General features: G+C 34.1%; 1 protein-coding gene across 1 annotated transcript in view; it reads left to right on the top strand.

Annotated features, from left to right (window-relative positions):
* Nucleotides 1–20,845, top strand: part of LOC150097416 (acid-sensing ion channel 2-like) — a 34,188-nt gene extending 13,343 nt beyond the window's left edge. Inside the window, exons 5-13 of the mRNA XM_090407728.1 lie at nt 1,106–1,224; nt 1,386–1,558; nt 1,896–1,994; nt 3,437–3,536; nt 6,003–6,072; nt 10,970–11,021; nt 11,128–11,168; nt 11,853–11,928; nt 20,377–20,845. Coding sequence (XP_090263854.1) covers nt 1,106–1,224; nt 1,386–1,558; nt 1,896–1,994; nt 3,437–3,536; nt 6,003–6,072; nt 10,970–11,021; nt 11,128–11,168; nt 11,853–11,928; nt 20,377–20,511 — 865 coding nt within the window. The 3' untranslated portion in view covers nt 20,512–20,845. The remainder of the gene's footprint in view (nt 1–1,105; nt 1,225–1,385; nt 1,559–1,895; nt 1,995–3,436; nt 3,537–6,002; nt 6,073–10,969; nt 11,022–11,127; nt 11,169–11,852; nt 11,929–20,376) is intronic.
* The last annotated feature ends 188 nt before the right edge of the window (nt 20,846–21,033 follow it).

Below are 21,033 nucleotides of genomic sequence, written 5' to 3'. Positions count from 1 at the left end.
GAACTAATATTGGAAGCTATAAATGTGTCAGTTAATAGATTATTACCGTGAGTGCCAGGTGGAGAACCAAGCATACAAAAGAATTGAAACGAGTGAGGAAATACTCACTGATGATGAGCTTGAATCTAATCATATTCCTTAAGGAAGATTACATTTCAGACTCAGTGAGTAGTATTACTATTCTCTGAGAAATTGTCTAGATAATTCGATACTAATGTTCTCATAAAAATAAAAAAGAACGACAGAGACATCATCCTCATTTTGCTCTTTGAGTTGATATCGAATCACTATTCCCTAAACATGAACTCACGGAGGTTACATATTTAATTCTCATCTCATCTTCCTTTACCCTCATTTACCTTGCGGTGTCGAGGGTTTAATTAATCATCGGACCTCAAACCGTTCACAGGATAAGGTGGTCAGCCCTACGCCCCGGTGTATCCTATGTCCGTAGTGTTGAATTCTCAAGGCTAGGGTTTTTTCTGGGGAAAAAACCCTACTTTCCACGCCCAAGACCGGCTAACTTGGCTGTGGCTGAAGAAGATCCTTCAGCTCCTCACGTAACCGACAGGAATCGAACCTAGGACACTCCTTCCCCGGACATATGGTTGCGAAGCGCAGTCACTAGGCTAACCGCGCGGACTCACATATTTAAATATTTTTACTTTTTTTATTTAAAAATACAAGGCAGAAAAATTATGGTTACCATTCAGATAACTAATGGTAACCATAATCAAATTCAAATTCAAATCCCAAATTATTACGTTTTTCAGCATCCATTATGAAAACATGATGATTTTATACGATAAAAATCATGTGTGTGTGTGTACACACACACATGATTCTCTGTGAGAGAGAGAGAGAGAGAGAGAGAGAGAGAGAGAGAGAGAGAGACAGAAAATGTAAAATGATTCTACATACAATAAAAAATAGTTTACTTATAGTTTTCACGTCCAACTTACATCACAAACACTTTTGGACCTGGCACAACTAATTAAATAAAATACAATTATCATTCAGTAATCTTTACAGAGTCTCATTCAGCTTAATAATTATGCTTCTATACCTAATATTTGATTTTTTAGTTCAAATAAAATATTTCTAGTATCCAGCCTGGATTGTTTCGCTATGTGGTTTCTGCTTCCGGATTGAAAACTTGCTACACCCTTTACTCAAAGATGAACTCTTCTACCATTACAAAGACATATGTCAGCGTGTTGAAAAGTAGGTCATAACCTGTACTTATCTAAGCATCATAAATACGTAAAAAAAGTCATAAGTTTCATTAAACCTTTTCGATTTTATTTTATATCATAAAACAATAACAACTAGATTTCATATGATGAGTGCAGTCATATTTTCTATCATTTTATTTGCCATTTCAGTGACGACACCCATATTATCGATCGGACTGCAATTTTCCGGTGATAATTATTTCCGTCAAGACAAAGATGTGAGTATGGTACTTGCTGTTCATTCGCCTTATGAAATTGTCAATCCTTTCACTTTCGGCCATCTTGTCCACCCTGGAAAAGAATACTCTCTCCATATGAAAATTGTAAGTCCCACCGTTCTAATGATTTTTAAAACACAAATGACCATCGCATTCTTAAAACTATCATTTAGGCGTGTCTGATGTTTCTGTATACCCTAACATTATAAAAATTGAAGTAAACAGGTAACAAGTAAACTTTCATCGCTCAAAAATTAATCTAAAAAAAACTATAGCAATGCTTTGAGTGTTTATCTACTAATCTGAAATCCTAAAATAGTTTTTATTAAACCCTTCCCCTTTGCTTAAACCTAAAACCCTTTAAGAATGGAAAATGCTTAAAAGGTTTAAGTTCTTTCGCTCTCTATAGCACTCATGTAATGGTAGTTTAAAATCATTTCAGACCCAGGAAAAACTCTTGCCTTCCCCATATGAAACACACTGTAAGGATTACAGAAAACTGTGGAAAGAGCGAGGAGGAAAAGGACCACTTACGGCAGAGGTAAAACATGCTCATCGACTAATATACAATTTTTTACGAAACTCATTTGCTAATATTTGGAACAGCGATGTCGCACTAATGCAAATTAGGTATAGTGTAAAGTGAAAAACATTTGTCTCAATCATTTCTGAAGAGTGCATTATTACAGAAGATATTACTACAAAAGAGTATAATTTTCAACGTAAATTTTAATAGTTAAATTTTCTTCAAGTTGCTACATAAGATTAAATTCCCTTACTGCCTTGCTTTCTTAATTCATTTCGATTACTCGTCAGTCTTCTTCTACTACGCGTTATTCCCGCTTCCCATGCAGGGTCCGCGTGTTACTTTTAGATGCGACTTCTTGTTAGTACTACTCCCAACCGACCCGTCGCCTGGTCTGCCGCTGGGGGGGGGGGGATATTTTTGACTGTAGAGGCATATGTGCATGGGACCGGTTTGCTTGTTTGCGGGATGAAAAACGCCAGATAAACTGGCGGGAAAAACCCTACTGACCGCGTCCAAGACGGGCTAACTTGGCTATGCCTGAGGAAGAGCCTCAAATTCCTCACGTCTACAACGGGAATCGAACCTGGGACACTCCTTCCCCAGGCCTATGGTTGCGAAGCGCAAAGCCACTAGGCTAACCGCGCGGTCATTTCGATTACTCGTCAGTACAAGTGCAATATGTTTCAGTAGTTAACTGATCCAATGTCTCGTGGTTCTTTTTTTCCCCACAGTCATATTATTTAAGCAAATAAGTTATGAATTTTTATGGTTATTTAATAAGTTATCACAAAGCATGGTGATGGATACAGGATTGGTGAATGAGCATGGTGATTTTTCCCTTCAGTTGTTTCCGACCCTAGGTGACTCTGTAGGCATTGCGCACAAAGTGTTCACGGTGAGATATTTACAGGGTAGTTCACCATTGCTTTCATCAACCCCTCCCCCAATTTTATCAGGGCGCAGGACCGGCATATAGTCGGGACGTATTCGTGACTGCAATCCATGTGTGTTCATCGGGCCGGTTTGCGTGTTCTGGGAGACGAAAACCCGAGTTTCCGGGCGAAGAGCCCCCTCTTCCCCTTCTTCCGTATGAGACCGGCTAACTCACCTTTCGTCGAAAGAGACCAGATAAAGGTTCCTCACGATCGAACCCAGGTCTTGGTGGGTTGACTCATCGCCAAGCATGACTGACTCATGTCTGGCGATGAGTCAGTCATGCTGACTCATCGCCAGGCATCTCGACCTCTCTATCTGTTTAAGCATGCTTAGAATGACTTATCAGCTATCTATTTTTGAAAATACAGAGTTGTTTCATAAAGGTTTACTCCAAATATGAATTTACAGTTAAAAACTTGCTTATTAAAAATTGTTTTTTCCAAATAGTATTGATATCTAAATATTTGAAAATAATTTTGAGAAAGTATGTCTTAATTTACTCTCTTTACTACTTACAGGCTTGCATTTATGAGTGCGTGGTGCAATTGTATCTGGATATTTGTAGCTGTGTTGAAAATCCTTACATTCTTCATTACACTGACGATCACTGTATGCATAGTAAGTCTTTTGATAAATTGAATAACATACTTCGCTTTTCCTATAGATTCTCTTCTCTGTCGTCCTAATTTAAGTGCTTAAAGAAATTTCCAAATTCATAACAACTATGGCTATGGCCGTCATAACTCACTAAGGCAACACCTAGGAACGGCAAGTTTGGAGGGCGACAAAAACCGCCAAAATTGTAACTCAACCATAAAAACACCGTTTATTTTATTTATTTATTTTGTTTTATATATTTTCTTAAATTAAAGGGTTGCAAACCAGTGCTTGTTTAGGCGTGGTTAATAACCGTCCTGGCTATAGTGATGAATTTAAAGATGGGGGGGGGTCCCAAATCTGTTTAGTTTGCGACGAATCTGGAAGTTTGTGTGTGTGTGTGTGTGTAAGAGAAAGAGAGAGTGACAGAAAGTTAACTGAAAAATAACTAAACGAAAAATTGACATTTTAGAAGCTTTTATTAAATTTAGTTAGAAAAAATTCTTTCTTCTTGTGCATTTTATTCCCCAGAGGGGGTAGTTGGCACTCTTTAAGTCTAACCGTTTTCGGAAATCATTAAACAGTTGATATAATACAAACATTTTGTAATTAAAATGAAAACCCAAACGGCTAGTTTTCTGGCAACTTAATAGAAATTAAGCGGATAAAAATCCTATGTTGTTATATAGCCAGTAAGTGAAACTCAAGATCGAGAACTACGATCTATATGAGTTTTCAATGCCGAAAAACTATCGGCGAAGGCAATTCGAAGCAAAGGTGGAGCAAGCTCCCTCACTATTCTTGATATTCTCTCATAACGTAAAACAGAGCTCCTGGGAGATGTAATACTGTCACTACATTATGAGGGGAGGTCACTACCCAGACCGGTTTCGACCTTTTTTTGAGGTTGAAACCGGTCTGGGTTTCAAAACTCATATAGATCGTAGTTCTCGATCTTGAGTTTCACTTACTGGCTATATAACAACATAGGATTTTTATCCGCTTAATTTCTATAAGTTACCAGAAAACTAGCCGTTTGGTTATTCATTTTAATTACAAAATACAAGCACACCTTTATGGCATTCGTATAGTGAAGGTATGTAAGTTCTTTTCACTAAGCTTTGATATCTTCCAGGTCTACCTACTCACTGATGAGACTTCAAAAAAGGTTGAAACCGGTCTGGGTAGTGACCTCCCCTCATAATGTAATGACAGTATCACATCTCCTAGGAGCTGTGTTTTACATTATGAGAGAATATCAAGATAGTGAAGGAGCTTGCTCCACCTTTGCTTCGAATTGCCTTCGCCGATAGTTTTTCGGCATTGAAAACTCATATAGATGGTAGTTCTGGATCTTGAGTTTTACTTACTGGCTATATATATAACAACATAGGATTTTTATCCGCTTAATTTATAATACAAACATTTTGAAAATAATGTCATGATTGAAAAAATGAAGTAAACTGTATAAATAAATATATTTATTAAAAATGTAATATTTCACTCTTCCAAAACTAAATATTCTCCGCTATCTTTGCATCTGTTTTAATTCCAAAGAACCAACAGACATGTAGGAGAGCTGATTAATTTTATCGAAGTACAAACCCTGCAGTATCTTTGCCAACATCAGTATGCATCAAGAATCTACTACAGCGATCTCTAACTAAACAATTTTCTTTCGCTTTTCGGAAAAAAACAAAGTTTTAGTTTTTATTAAGCCTTTTTAGTAAAATCACAATTTTGATTACTTTTTTTTTTTTTTTTTTTTTTTTTTTGAATTTGGAAGATATGGTACATTAGAAAATTTTCCTCCAAAAGTACATCGCGTTATATTCGGAAGTATGTTATGATAGTTATCCAGACTTTTCAATCTGAAAAGATGAAAAAAAAATCACTGCTAGGGACAAATCTGATACGGAAAGTGGGTGGGGAATCAGTATCACAGAGATGCTGTGCGTGTATAAACGTTTCTAGACACCTACAGGCGAGTGGCATGGCGTAGTGTTGCACTGCAGAAATCAAGTGAAAAAAAAAAAATCCCTTTGCGAGGCAATTTCGTCGAAGTCCTATTCACATTTCAGTTCAATGATCTGTTGGAGATGCGTCAAACAACTGAAAGGTCGCTGAAAATCGGTGTACACAATAACAAAATTCATAATTAAAGACGATAGCTGGAAGTATCTTTTACATGATTTCATTTGGGCAAATTCTGTCCCATAATTCATCACTTGAAATGGGAAGTACCTGACAAAAAACATTCCTTTTGAAACTTTTATAAAGTAAAGAAAATTGTCGTCTCCAGTTGACAGCGTTATTCAGTTAAATGAATGCAGAATGTAAAATAAATTAATATAATGTATATTTTCCTATTACCTTCTGAAAGGTAATAAAATCGTAATCGTTCATAATATTTAAAATCTTCTGAAGCTAATACTATTTTTTTGATATTAAAAGAAAAATGCTGACTTGACATTTGACTACTCATAGATGAGACGGGATGTGATGTTGAGGAAAAAAGAAAAAATGAGTGTCTCGAAAATTGTACTCAACCCTGCTAGTAAGTAGCAGCTGTTTCCTTCTTAAATATTTATTGTAAACTTTCGATAATTAATAATTTCATAATTCGTTTCATTTCTCTTTGTTCAATGATATAGTAATAAACAATGTAGTCTTTTTAACTAAAATTTAAGTAGAGTATAATATACTAGTTAGCGCACAATTGAATAAATCCAGTATTTTGCCTTCCCTCATTCAAGTAGATAATTTTGTTCACCCTGCAGCATCTACTGCAGGGTGAACAAAAGGAACAATTGTGGACAAAAAGCAATATCCCCCCTCCGAAAAAAAAAATAAAAATAAAAATACATAATACGGGTTCCGACTTGAAATAAGTTTTATACTATTTTCTATTTAAACAGGTGCTAATATCAATACAATATTCTACTATTATTCTGCATTGTACTCTAATTCTACATAAATAAAATAAAATTTACCTTTACACTATAGTCGATACTTTTAAATTTTCAATATCAGATATGAAGAGAAGCTTGGTGAAGAACAAGCTGAATTCAGGCCAAATAGAAGCTGTCAGGGTCAGGTTTTCACCTTACGACAAATAGTTGAGAAGTCATGGAAATATAACAAAGATCTGTATTTAAGTTTTGTAGATCTGGGAAACGCATATGACAAGGTGTCAAGAGAGAAGCTGTTCAAAACGCTACAGTTATATGATGTTAATGGTGCTTTATATCAACCAAAACTTAGTCTTTATTTGAGTTGTCAGCAGTTAAAAATGAAGGAAGTACAGGAAGATGGTAAATATTAAATCTGGTGTCAGACAAGAATGTACATTATTCCCTCTCTTATGTATTATCTATATGGATCACATTATGAAGGAAAGTGGCATTAAACCATTTATCAAAATTGGAGATGTTATTCTCAGCTCTTTGCTTTATGCAGATGACGTTATACTTCCAAATAAATCTGCTACAATCGTCAAAATTCGCTGACAAAATTGAATAACTGTTGTAATTGATATGGTATGAAAATCAACAATAACAAGACAAAGACAATGAAAATAGGCAGAATCATTGTAAATGTCAACTTTGTTGTGAATGGAGAACCTATAAAACAAGTGAAACATTTCAACTACTTAGGCACGATTTTTAGTGAAGATGGTAAACTAAATATGGAAATAGATAACAGAATCAACAGAGCTGGTATGGTAGCAAGTCAACTGAATAAATTTATATGGAATAAGAGATAAGTTAGCCAAAACACTAAATTAGCTGTATACAAGACAGTGTTCAAACCAATTTTAACTTATGGATCTGAGAGCTTAGTCACAAGTAGAACACTTGACCAAAGAGCAGAGACTGCAGATATGAGTCCCGAGAAAGATTAGAGCACGAACAAATGGCATCAATGGCAATATCATGTTAAAAACGAGGATATTAGGGAAGAACTTGCTACTGTCAGCATTTAGGAATGCGTTAGCAGAGCTAATCTCAGGTGATATGGTCGGTCGCTTAAACAGAATGAGAGAGGAAAGATTAGCTAAACAAGTGTTCTCTGCCAGGTTGGAAGGAAAACGATCCAGAAGAAGACCAAGATATAGGTGGATTGATACGGTACAAAGTGCCTTAGACGATAGAAATATAAGATCTGATAATGTTGGAATCTTGACAAGTAACAGACTGATTTGAAGGAAAATTGTAGATAGGAAGTTAGTAATGGTGTAAATTTTTCATGTAGTATTATCATATCCTGTACAGCCCTTGAGGGTGTATATCAGAAATTTGATGATGAGGAGGAGAAGAAAAATTTCAGATTGCATTTTCCTTAATCTCGACTTCTGTTGTCTTAAAAGATTCTCTTCGGTGATTAATCGGTCTTTCTAGCATAAATTATATCCTCATCAAATTTTAAAACCTCTCCGAACTGTTTGTGCTCAGCTTCTAATGACTGTCCATTTGTTCTCGTTATTTTAATCTCCCTCTTTAAGCTGTTGTTCTCTTCCTCTAAAGCCTGTGCTCATCTTCAAAGAATAATTTCATTTGATATCGATTAAGCCTTTTATGAACTATCATGCTAGTTTAACTCCCGTGACACTTCAATTTTTTAAGTATTTAAAAAAAAGCTACACCTTCACTGAATTGCATTTACTTCAGATGATGTTTAGCTCCTTCCATTGTGCTGTTACCGTACAGTAGGAGTATATTAACTATTTATATTTTACTCTTTAAATATAAGAAAACTCGTGAATATACGTTCCTTAAGGGAACTTAACCTCAATAATTAGCGAATGATGATGCTATAATAATGTTATAATTATAAAAATTACATCAATCCAATCAATTGTGATTTTGCATCTATACAAGCGCATTTTTATTTTATTGTTTTATTTTTATACATACATTTTCATTATGGAATTCCCATTAGTTCCAAAGTTTGCAAATTGAGAAATTTGTAAACTTCGTAAGCAATTTGTAAACTTCGAAGTTTACAAATTTCGTAAAGAAATTTGCAATCGTAATCATATTTTAGATAACCATAGGATGGAGTAGTTAGTTGTACAGATATTTTTTCGCCTTTTTCACCAAATGTAAATACTGATTTCTCTTACTAACTTAAATTCTTGTTCACAAGTTTTAAACTCGTAAATGTATTTTTAATTTTCGCAGTCAACCTATGATATTTTAAGTATGAGAGTTCCATCGAGTACTAACGGAGTGCTATTGAATTTCTCAAAGTTGATTATTGTATATTTATTTATTAAAACAAATTCATGTGTACTTGCATTAAAGGAATCATGAGGTATGACTCCGATCTCTCTCATTACTGAAGAGGACTCCCTCTAACTGAGGGAGGTGAGTCTTTTTCTCCCATGGTGATCCAGTCCATTTTGAGTGAGTGCATATTTGGTTTGGAATGAAGAGCAGGTACTCCAACACTTGGTCAACTAAGCCAGTGAAAGGGAATGATAACATGAATAAATATTTTCTTAACTGTCACATGATTATTAACTGGATTTTCTAAGTTTCTCATCTGTTAATTTTGTATATTATCCAACATTAATCAGTGAAAATCCAATCCTTGAGTGGATCCATTGGACCCCTTTTTCAAATTATCACGTAGGTGGCCAAATGGATATCAAGTGATTTATTGATTTAAAGTTTTTAACTGCTTTTTAAAAATATGATTTTCCTCTGATTATGAATTAAATTGCATCAGTTTGTAAATACGATTGCATATCTCAGCTTTTCGTTGCTCACTTTTATCAATATTTCTTCTTCTTTCTCACCATAATTAAATATCGTTATCATTTTTGTACTTTCTTCTAAGTAAAATTTATCATTACTAATCTTCATATTAGTGTTGGGGAGGAGTGAGGAATTATTCACCTTCTTGTTAATGTATTGTAATTTTTATACTCATATATACTTTTAATATCATACTTTGATATAATAGAGTACTACTGAGTTTATCAAACTTAATTTGATTGTAAGTTTTAGTGAAAATACATCTTACACTTGCTTAAGACGGAATCACATTATGAATAAATCTTTCATTAATAGTATTATCATCTGTAATTGGAAATGCTAAGTTTGTATTCTTTTATATTCTTTGTCATAAATGCAATTAGATTTGACATCACGTCTTCTTATGAAATTCATCATCGTAAATTTTTGTAGAGGAATGATTATTATTCATTGCATATTTACATTTTTCAATAACTGAATTTACATATCAAAATTACATCATCAATCAACGTAAATTTATTCCCTGATGCACATTCTTTCAAATCATCATATTCATTGTTATTCATTTATTATATATTATTTTTTTAAAAAGTTTTTACAACTTCGAAGGGCTTGTTAATCATGTTAATCATATTCAATGTACTTTTTTCTTTTGTCGACTAAAATAAAATAAAATCTATACATTTTAGCTGGCAGCTCTCTAAATTTCCAACAGAACTCTGCTCACAAATTATCCACATTGTTGTATATAGGAGGGATAATTACCTAAAAATGCATTACTGGATATAATCGATGAAAAACAGTATGATTTATAAAACTTTCTGTGTTATTTGTATTTAATCTGGCTGCTAAGAAATCACTATAAGATCTGGAGTAACATAATTCACAAATTTAAAACAAACCATATCATTTTTTTAGATATTTATGGTTATTTATCCTTAAATATCAGTTATTAAATATCATATTTTTTGCTTAGGTAATTCTTTTTTTTTAATATGCTTTTAATTTCACTTGATCCATTTTAGACATCATTCTGAATAAGTTTTGCTTTGCAATTTATTTCAATATATGCTAAAAGATTTAGAGAGAGAGAGATTGCTATTATAGTGAACTTATCTTGGATACAACTTGGTAACTATAAAGAAATATCATTCATTATAACTTTTTTTTAATTTGGATTTAGTTTGTCCGTGTGTATCATATCATCATTACACTTCTCCAGAAGATAAATCTAAAATCGATATTTGAAAATATTTTTCTGAAATCATTAAAGAATCAAAATAACTGTCTTAATGGAATATTTAAATTATGAACTGAACAATAAATTGACATTTCTATATAAAATTTTGGATTTACTCGTTTGAGTGAGCCAGAATTCGTGTTATATATACTGTACTTCGTGAGGAATATCATATTTTGTTCGCTGCGTGCCAGCACCTGCGTTTTATATATTACCAGTTAATTTCGCATTGGTCTGTTTACTGCACTGTGATATGAATAAATTACCGTTGAGGTATCTAATACTCTATAATTAACAACATATTCTCTTCTAGGATTTTACTTAATCTTCTCTTAATAAATAAATTAATTTGAATTACATAAATTATAAACCACACGTTTACATTCTACATTTAGTATGAAATTTATTACATTCATCAGGCAAATATCACGCATTCCTTCAATTTTTTCCAGCTTTGTAAAGTACGAGTCCAAGATGCAAAAGAATCAACTGATTGACTACAGTGTAAGTGCTCCACTAAGAAGAAATGAAATTATCTGTGAAGTTTTTCAAAATTTCTTAATAAAAGCTCTCGCATTTATTCACAATGTTGTATTACATTTTTAAACAGAATGAAACTGCTGAAAACTTGTTCCAGTATGGCGCCACCAAGTGAGTATTTTGCAAATTATTATTCTTGCTAATTGAGAACTGTATGAATTTCTCAAAATTATCTGACACTTCTATCATATCTTCCATTCAGAAAGATTAATTCATATCAAACTATAGATAATATATTGAAGATGAGATTTTTGGCCAGTAACAATGGCTTGTAATAATAATAAAAAATAAAATTTAATCAAAATAGAGAGGGAAGCCTCTCAAGTATCATAGTGGAAACTGAAATGCATCCAATATGGTACTTGCAGGGCCTCCATTTTCTTTCATTTTTTTTTTTTTATTAACGGCAATGTTCCCGCTCAAAAATATCTCATCTGCAGTATGTTTCCTCTAGCTTGATATGAATCAGTCTTTCCGCCTGGAAGATATGGCAAAAGTACCAGGTGATTTTTCTGAATGTGTTATTCAGAATGAATAGTCTTTCCTTTTTGAAAAAATTTAATAATCTTTTCCCTCATTTCTGAAAAAACGAAATGTCTTCGTTTTTCGCTTTTCATTTTTCGTTTTTCACGTTTAAGACTTTGACTTTTGAGTTGCTTAGTGATCTCTTTCTGTTCTTGAATGGAAATGATTGTTTTAGACTTTTTCTAGTTAAATTTTCTGAATTAGTTAAAAAAAATACCTTGTGTTATCTTCGAACTATTTTAATGACTGAATTCTGTATTTATTTCATAGAGTACCAGACAGCTCCATGATCACATTTTATCTTGATCCAAACATCTTCCTGTATGAATATAAGCCACAATACCAGGTAATTTTTTATTATTCTTTTGTGAAGATTTAAATGTGTTTTTGTTCTTTTCTGTGATCAAACTTGAAATCCTGTGTCTAAAGGAAAAATAAATGAAATCAAGTATCATGCAGTCCCTGAAATGTGTCCACATATTGCATTTTCTTGTAGTATAATGTCAAGTTTGCCGTTTTGGATAGATATCGATCATCATCAGTGAGTAGATACGCGTTGTAATATCCTATTAGGAAAGGTGCCATGTGGATCCCTTTTAGAGAGTACTGTTTCATTGTTATAGTAGTGTATATATCGCAAGCTTTATCGGCTTCCGATTGAAAACTCTCTTAGCCACGTTTTTATTATCGCATATAGAAACTTCACTTTTGTCAAAAAGTAGCAGTCATTTTACTTCTTTAGCCTTAAATAAATAAATTCGTTAACGCCATATCTGTCAACAAATGAAATTTAGTGAGCATACATTTAAGTTATTTCCCCAGATTGATGATATTAAAGTTTTAGGAAATAAAAAATCCATTTCTTATTTTAAAAAACGTAATTTTTACTAGCAAAATTAGTAATCTAGTTATGTGCAATAATCCTCAAGGCGAAATCTGAGAATCTCCAAATTAAAGACTACCATATATGAATTGAAAAAAAACAAATTCATCCAGCACACTAAATATTTTAAGTAATATAGTTCTTATTATAGACAATTGATATATTCATAAATTATATTATGCTAATATATTTAGTAGTAGCAGTGATGGTAGTACTATTATTTTCAAATTTTTGTGAAGTCACCGAACTCACCGTGAAAGGGCCTTCCATTCCACACACCACAAAACCCAACATAGCTCATCTTCAACTTCGGTGCACCCATTACCTACTCTGGCACTTCATTCTATTCTACGTACCCATCACTTTTTTAACAGCTTTGTATCTACCTGATAAACTCCTCTCTCTCACACAGCTTACAAATCTCAATGACGTATTTTCTTCTTCTCCTTCCTCCAATCTTCTAAGAACTACAAACTTAGCATCGTCATTCAATCTTAGTTACAAACATCTGATCGGTTTCTATGACTTCTCCTGCCCCCTACATAATCAGAAGACCAAATCAGCGTACAATATTCCAGTTATACCTGAGTGTTTTACACACAGGCCTAATTATCTTTCTTTTCCCAACAAATTGGCGTTCTGCTCAGTATGGCATTAATCCTCTGGGTAATATTCGCAGCTGTTACAACATATCCCTTAAATTTCACTGTACTTCTTCCAGTATATAATTGGCTACATGATATTTCTTCCCGTCAAAGTGAAAAGTTATCTTGAATGATGATCTGTAGGCATTGTGAGTTTTTGATGTGGAGAGACAATCACCCTGCATACTTTTTTTAAGGATGGAAAACCCCAGGAACGCCTTATGTTCGTGTGGGCATCATCCCAAGTGAAAGAAGTTGTGACGATGCAAGCTAAAACTTCAAAACAATTAAAGTGACTACAACTGAAATGTCCAAACCAGTTTTAGATGAAATGACCGGAAGGATGAACAAAGACGGAATGCAACACTTTTGAATAATTTAACAATTGCTACTTTGTGGCAGTTTATTGAAGAGACCAATGTCTCTTTCGGCATTTCCTATTCTCGACAGATTTATTAGTTACTCTCCTCCAGTTGTTGATAATACGAATCAGATCTTTTGGACCAATGTCTCTTTCAGCATTGTTCTGTTCCGTAAGCTGTTCTACACTTTTTACGACCATGCGCTACATTATATTGCACGTAGATTCTCTGGAGGCATGCTTTGAAGAAAAGGACATTGAAGAAACGATATGGAAAAAAACAGATTCCCACTTTTAGCCCAACAGACACTTCTAGAACATCGTGTGAAGCAGATCAGTGCACCCAACAATGCTTCGGAGTGCTTGCATCGTTTTGAAGGAAGAAGGATCCAAAATGCCTGATTCGTATTATCGACAACTGGTGGCGAGCATCAAATAAGTATGGCTAGAAGGGTGAGAAAGATAACTAAGGCCAAACGATGGCCCAAACATTATTCAGGTGTGTGTGTGTGTGCGCGCGCGCAATTTAATTTTCTCTAAATATAGTGCTGCTCCATTACTGATTACAACATAGTTAAATATAAATCATTTGTTACGTGTTCATAATTGGTGCAGTTAAACATTTAATTTAAAAATATAAAAAATATGTATCTATAAATACAGTAGTGTATTTATAGATACATATATATATAGTGGACTAACCCAAAATTATTTAAGCAGAGCAATAATAAGGAAGTATAAGAGAATTCAGCTCTTGGAGATGATAACAGATTCATTTTTTTCTCTTTAATCACAGATGCAGGAGAGAGAGAAAGAGAGAGAGAGAGAGAGAGCGAAGAAGAATGTCGAAAATGACATGAGGCCTATGGAATGTAGATTATGACAGATTGAGAATATGTGACTGCAAGCACTAGCAAACGGGAGAAGGAGGAATGATAGGATTGAGACTTACCAACTTAAAAAGCATCATAAATTATACCAGTGGATGGAATTTTTAATTTTATGGAGAATGGGGAGAGGTGTTAAATGAAAATTGAAAATGAATGCAGTCAAAAAAGCGGTGATAGCAACATTTTTCTGTCACAGAGCATTCCATCAATGGGATGGATTGCCCTTGGAGGTGGTGAGTGCATGTAGTGTGAATGAATTCAAGAAAACGTAGGACAGATGGTATGGTTGATATGGACCTCCCTCGAAGATTCCCTTATTCCCTGGAGGTCACTGGTAATAATAATAATAAGAAGAAGAAGAAGAAGAAGAAGAAGATTATATTGAGTTCGATTGAAATTTAGTTGTCCAACAAATAACTGAAAATTCCTGTGCAATTTAGCGGTTGTTTCCTATAACACGTTCTCTGTTGATTGCTTTTTAATACCCAATTTCTATAAAGTTTAAGCCTATTTATTTATTTAATTAAATTTTTTATACTCATTCTGATTATTTGTGAAAATTGTGATATTAACGAGACATAATTATATGAAGTTCAGAAATCACGGCAGTACAGTGCTCTATGCTCATAAATTCTAAGGTCGGCAGATGGCAGCACGTGAATATCCTAATTTTCTAATTTACGCTCACGCGCAGATCTACATTTTTGACCGTGTAGGCATTCGGAACCGAAATCCTACGAAATAGGTCGGTTACTCCTTATTCCTGGAGGTATCCTATGACTGTAGACTGTGTGTTCACGGGACCGGTTTGGGGGATGAAGAACTCCAGATAAACTGGGGAAAAACCCTGCTGTCCACGCCCAAGACCGGCTAATTTGGCTGAGGAAGATCCTTGAGCTCCTCACGTCGTCGACGGGAATCAAACTAAAGACACTCCTTCCCCAGGCATATGGTTGTGAAGCGCATAGCCACTAGGTTATATTTTATTAACAACAAAGCATCTATGTACAATCCGAATATGAATAAATATATATACATCTATTTACAATTATATACATTCTGTGCATAGTATGCTCGTTCTAATTGGCATTTTTCTTTGGCATTTATTTATAGTTTCACATTGTGTATATAATTGTGTTTATACAATCTTTTTTTACATGATAATCTGCTCAGTGCCTACTGTTTCCTAAAGTCCTTATACTTCATCTGAGCATTTTTTTTTTCTTCAGTGTATCATACATAATGTATTGATATCATTCTATCTTAAGCACTTATATTAACATTTAAATTACTATTTCTATTTGTTTATATATTACTATATAAACAAATAGGAATAAATCCTATTTGTTTCTATATGTAATTACATTTAAGTATTTGCTGGTAGTATATTACCGCTTCCTTCTTGGGTTTGTGCTACATTTTTATGTCGTGTTAGGAAACACCTTACATAAACTCTTCTCTAATAAACCCGTGTAATGTTTGTTTTAAAATATAAAGGTTTGGTTCATACATTATGAACTTATCGTAAACTTTTAAGTGCTATTTACATATATCATATTTATACATATACATATAATTACTTTACATATAATTTCTTTAAAACATGTTTTTGCAGTATATCATTACATGATTTATTGCTTCATTATTATCACTTTTGGATTGCAACTCTCTATATACATATGTAGTGTTTGCTTCAACATAAAAGGAGAGGGTTACATTTTGGCCGAGAGTTGAGGTTATCCAGCGGATCAATAAAATGTCACCAAACTCTTCCACTATGTAGACTGTCATTAACATTTTTGATACATAAAACTAATCTACAACCTCTATAATTGATCATTATTATGCACAAAACTACAACCAATTATAGTATAAAGCAATCAATGTACAAGTGGTTACACAGCTTAATATAAAATGTACACGGATGCTTTTCGTTCGCTTGTGTTTGTTTATTTTATCCCTTAGCGTTCTACAAAAATGTCGTGTATGGTTATGTTTTAAGTTTTGCATTTAAGGTGGGTCCTTTATTTCTATTATCTGTGTGTTTACTTCAAATTCTGAGATGAGACCAATTTGCCGCCATTGGTGTTTTGTTATTTTGTTTCTGTTTATAGTGTCCGTGATGATTTCTTTTAATTGGTTGTTGAGTTTTCTGAGTATGTCTGGGCCTGTTTCCCTTCCGTAAATTTTGTCGCATCTGTATGTCCAAATTGAGTACATGGTTGTGATGATGATGATGATGATGATGATTGCTGTTGTAGTGTTTATGTTACCCTCGTTTAACCAGTATAGTGTGTGTTCTGTGAAAGATTATTGTGTGGTATGAATTTTTTAAGTGTTCCATGTTTGGGAAGTGTGGGGGCAGTACAGCATTAATTGGTAAAGTGTTTCTGTTTGGGGGCAGAAATGACATCTTGCAGGGCCTTGAAGGGGAATTCCTTTCGCTGTACACCATATTTTGGTGGGCAAAAAAGCGTTGTGTATTTTGTAGAAAAATGTTTTTAATTTTGGGTTTATGGGCAGACTGGAAGCTTTTTAAGTGTGTTTGATAATCTTAATGTCCCTCTTTCAATCTCCCGGTGTTGTGGTGGTGGTGGTATAACTGCGCGCGTGAGTTTGATGTGTGCTGCTTTAGGTCTCATCTTCAAGAATTCGTTTATTCCTATGTAGTTATTAATAAAATTGTAACCTTCCGCAATCTCGTGAAACATTCTTAGTGTTTTGCCACTCGAATGCGGAAGGGAACATATTACTTTGTCTGGCATTATTTTCTGCATAATATATAATGTATACGCTCCACGCTTTTTTCTCTGTGTAAGCACTCTCTGTGATTGTTGCTCTCGCACTTAGAGATTTTAGGTGTACGTTTATTAAGCCAAGTCCTCCCGCCTCAATGTCGTGGAATGGAATATTGTGGATCTTCTGATGGGTTCGTAATTGGATCCCCAGATGAATTTTGTGCACTCTCTGTGTATTCTGTCTACTTCTTTACCGTTGTAGTTAATGTTGTTTATGAGGTACCATATCCTGGACAGTAAGTATTGATTGCAAATTTTAGCTTTACTTCTTAGTGAGAGTTGTCTGTGTCTCATCTGTGTAATTTTCTTGGTTATTTGTTTATGTGCAAGCTCCCACTGTGTGTTGTGTTGGATTTGTTCCCCTATGATGATCCCCAGAAGTGGTACGTTTTCGTGTATTTTTATGTCGTTCGGCATGGTTGGCCTGCCGACGAACATCGCATGGGTTTTTCCTCCCATGCGATGATCGTCGTTGTGCAGGTTTACTTTAAGTGCTGACGCTGTTTCAAATTTTTTGAGTATGTTGCGCATAGCCACTAGGCTAATCGCGCGGACACGTGAATATAGCTACACGATATAAGTGTTCGTGATTTTCTAAATAGTTTGAAATACAGTTTCGTTGTGTCGAAGTACTTCTCTCAATACGGAAAATGCAATCGTAGAGGTTATTTTTCTATTTAAAGTTTTTATGTAAGTCAAATACTAAAACTATATCACTACTTATATCTACAGTAACCATGTGTGGCTATTATGCATTTAACTACTGGAGCAACTATACTTTTTTGCGTATATTTAATTCTCAAAAGATAGTGCAGTAAAAATGACAAATTATTATTATTATTATTATTATTATTATTATTATCATCATCATCATCATCATTATTATTATTACAAGAACCTTCCAAAGAGTCGGGACTCATCGAGGGAGGCCACGTCATCTGTTCTACTTTTTTTCGAATTCATCCACACTACTTGCACTCAGCACCTCAAAAGGCATTCTATTCCATTCACAGATCGCTCTATGAGGGGGAAAAATCTAGCTCTCACTCGCTTTCTCATTCATTCTCAACTTTCATTGGCACCCGTCCGATCACTATTTCCCCATAAAATGAAAAATTCCATCTACTAGTTTGTTGTATGATGCTTTCATACGTTTATAAGTTTCTATAATGTTACCCCCCCCCCTCTTTCTCTGTTTGCTGGTGCCTGCAGCCCACATAATTTGTTCTCTCTCTCTCTCTCTCTCTTTCTCTCTCTCTCTCTCTCTCTCTCTCTCTCTCTCTCTCTCTCTCTCTCTCTCTCTCTCTCTCATTGTATCGGCATCACCACGGAAACCAGGAGACGAGACGTATAGCCACTCCAAATGAGGTCATATCAAGCCCTTGTAACGAGACAAATTGCTTCTTCTTTATCTTTACATGTCAATATTCGTTTCAGCATTGCTCTGTGAGTTGGATTAACAATCCTAGCTTCAACTTCCTTTGTACTAAAACTTAAAGATCCCTAACATGATCAGCTTCTTTTTTCATAATTTCCCTAATACAGTATGCCATTGGATATATCATCATACCAAAGTACATAACAATGCATTTATAACACTGAACTGATAATCATTTTCACATGCCCAAAATTAAAACCTATTCAAAGTATTATGTAGTGACAAGTACTACATGTCACTGCATTCTAGATACTCTTCCTAACTTTGCACCAAGTATCGTATGTTTACTTGGTGCTACATGACAAGTACTACATGTCACTGCATTCTAGATACTCTTCCTAACTTTGCACCAAGTATCGTATGTTTCCTTTCAAATTCTTACAAATGTCAATAATGCAAATATTTAATAACAATTGACTAATACTGATCCTTAAGGTACATCACTGTCACCTTAAATCTTGCAGACTCACTTTTACTTTACATCACTTTTTGATCCTTGTTAGTCAGCCATCTTTCTCGAAGCTAGTAGCTTATAATTCAATCTCTAATCTTTCGACTTCTATAACAACCTTTTGTGATGCACTTGTCAAAAACTTTACTGAAGTTAAAATTTTTCATGGCATATAGATAGCATAAAGTCAGACAAGGGAGAATGAATATAACACGGTGTGTCCATTCTCCCATGTCTGACTCAACTGTCACGATAGATTCTCTGCCAACATTTTTCTGTATGCGAGACAAAAAAAATCTTATGAGGGAGCTGATCAAAAATATTCATGCGGAATTTTAGAGATTAGAGGAACTGGGAGAGGTTAGCGGAACAGTATGTTAGTTTGCATTGTCGTCTTTGCATCTTACTGTAGGGCAAAGAGCCTTCAGTTGTTTAAATGTATCTTTCGTAGATCTTTGGAAACATTTACAGCAACTATGTTGTGGCATTCAGTTGTATATCCGTTATATTTTAAGAATGTGTCCGTTAAGGGTATTTTTCAGCATTCGAAAAACTGCTTCTCAAAGGCGTTGGAGAAAAATTTTATAGAAGACCTGGTGGATGGTTACAGTGAAGAAGAAATCTGTGATTCACCAGACACACCATGTGAAAGCAACCGCTTATGCTTGACATTTGACTGTACCTGCCAGCTTTGTTTCGACTGAGATGAGATGCTACAATAATATTTCATACATTTTTGTGGTCGTCACAACAAATTTACAACAAAACTTGACGCGCACAAGCAGTTACTTCGATCCATAATTCCACAATGCACTTTAAATTAGTTGTTCAGGTTTGAATAAAACTACTCCTTCATCCCTTTATTTTCGACTGTTGGTAGATTTAGGATGATTGCAGCAAATATCATGTTTGATAACCGAGCGTGCTTTGTTACAAAGGAAGCGAAGGCTAAAAAATCCCTTTTTTCAGTCTGCCTTTAATAAGGGATCATTCAGGTGATCCCGTACTAAAAACTTAAATCAATCACGCGTCTAAAGCTCTGTCTTCAAAATCTAATTTGCATGTTTTCTTCTACTGTTGGTTAGTATTTGTAACGCCACACTTTAATTTTATTTATCAGTAAGGTAACCGAACTCTTATCAGTTCATTAATTGATAATCAGAAGTAAACAAAAATGAAGCTGTATTTAATGCTGTAAATTCGTAGCTTCTACTTCGAAATAGAGTTGAGAAAATATGCTAAGCTTCTAAATAATATATCTTAATATTTATGGTATATGATTTTTCCCAGTGTAGACGTTATTTATATGTTTTCGTTATTTTTCTCCAGCCAGTTGAAGTTCTGGGTTACATCGGTGGCTACATTGGGATCTGGCTTGGAGTGTCTTTAGTTGCTGTTTGGGATTTCCTTGAGTCCTTAGTTGTGCTGGGAAGATTTTGCTGGAGTAAAAATACTTCACGGTAGCTGTAATACTTTTCTTGTCATTTCTGAAAAGAAGAATAAGAATATTTATAGACTCTGTTATGTATCGAATTCAGTTTGATATTAATTTCTAGCATTTTTGTAAACATTTATCTACAAGCACCAGTTCTTCGATCATGAAATCCATCCATAAGTAAATACGTGGTCGAAATGGTAACTTATGACTGACAAACAGTTTGGAAAGAAATATACTTGTAAATATTATATTACCTTTGCATTTTTCCCTGTTATCATTGCGAACATATTTATTGGCTTATTAAAATATGCAATATATTTCATCCCACAGTCATTACTCATTAAGCTGTAATTATATTTAATTCACATAAGTGCATAATTTTGAATAGGCTTACTTATTTGCATTTTAATTAGCTATATTTTGCAATAATATGTTAATTCTATAAAAGAAAAGTGTTTTTATATAACTTTGGAAATAAAATCTTCAACTTCTGTGTAATGTTCTTTTATTGATATCAGAACGTCTTCCACACAAGAAACTGGAAGTGC

This window comes from Typopeltis vanoorti, chromosome 17, assembly GCF_054136105.1.
Source record: "Typopeltis vanoorti isolate ZY-2024b chromosome 17, IOZ_Tvanoo_1.0, whole genome shotgun sequence".
In the NCBI taxonomy this organism is placed as follows: Eukaryota; Metazoa; Arthropoda; class Arachnida; order Uropygi; family Thelyphonidae; genus Typopeltis; species Typopeltis vanoorti.
Note: the sequence above shows the minus strand (reverse complement) of the source record. Positions and strands in the feature narration are given on the sequence as shown.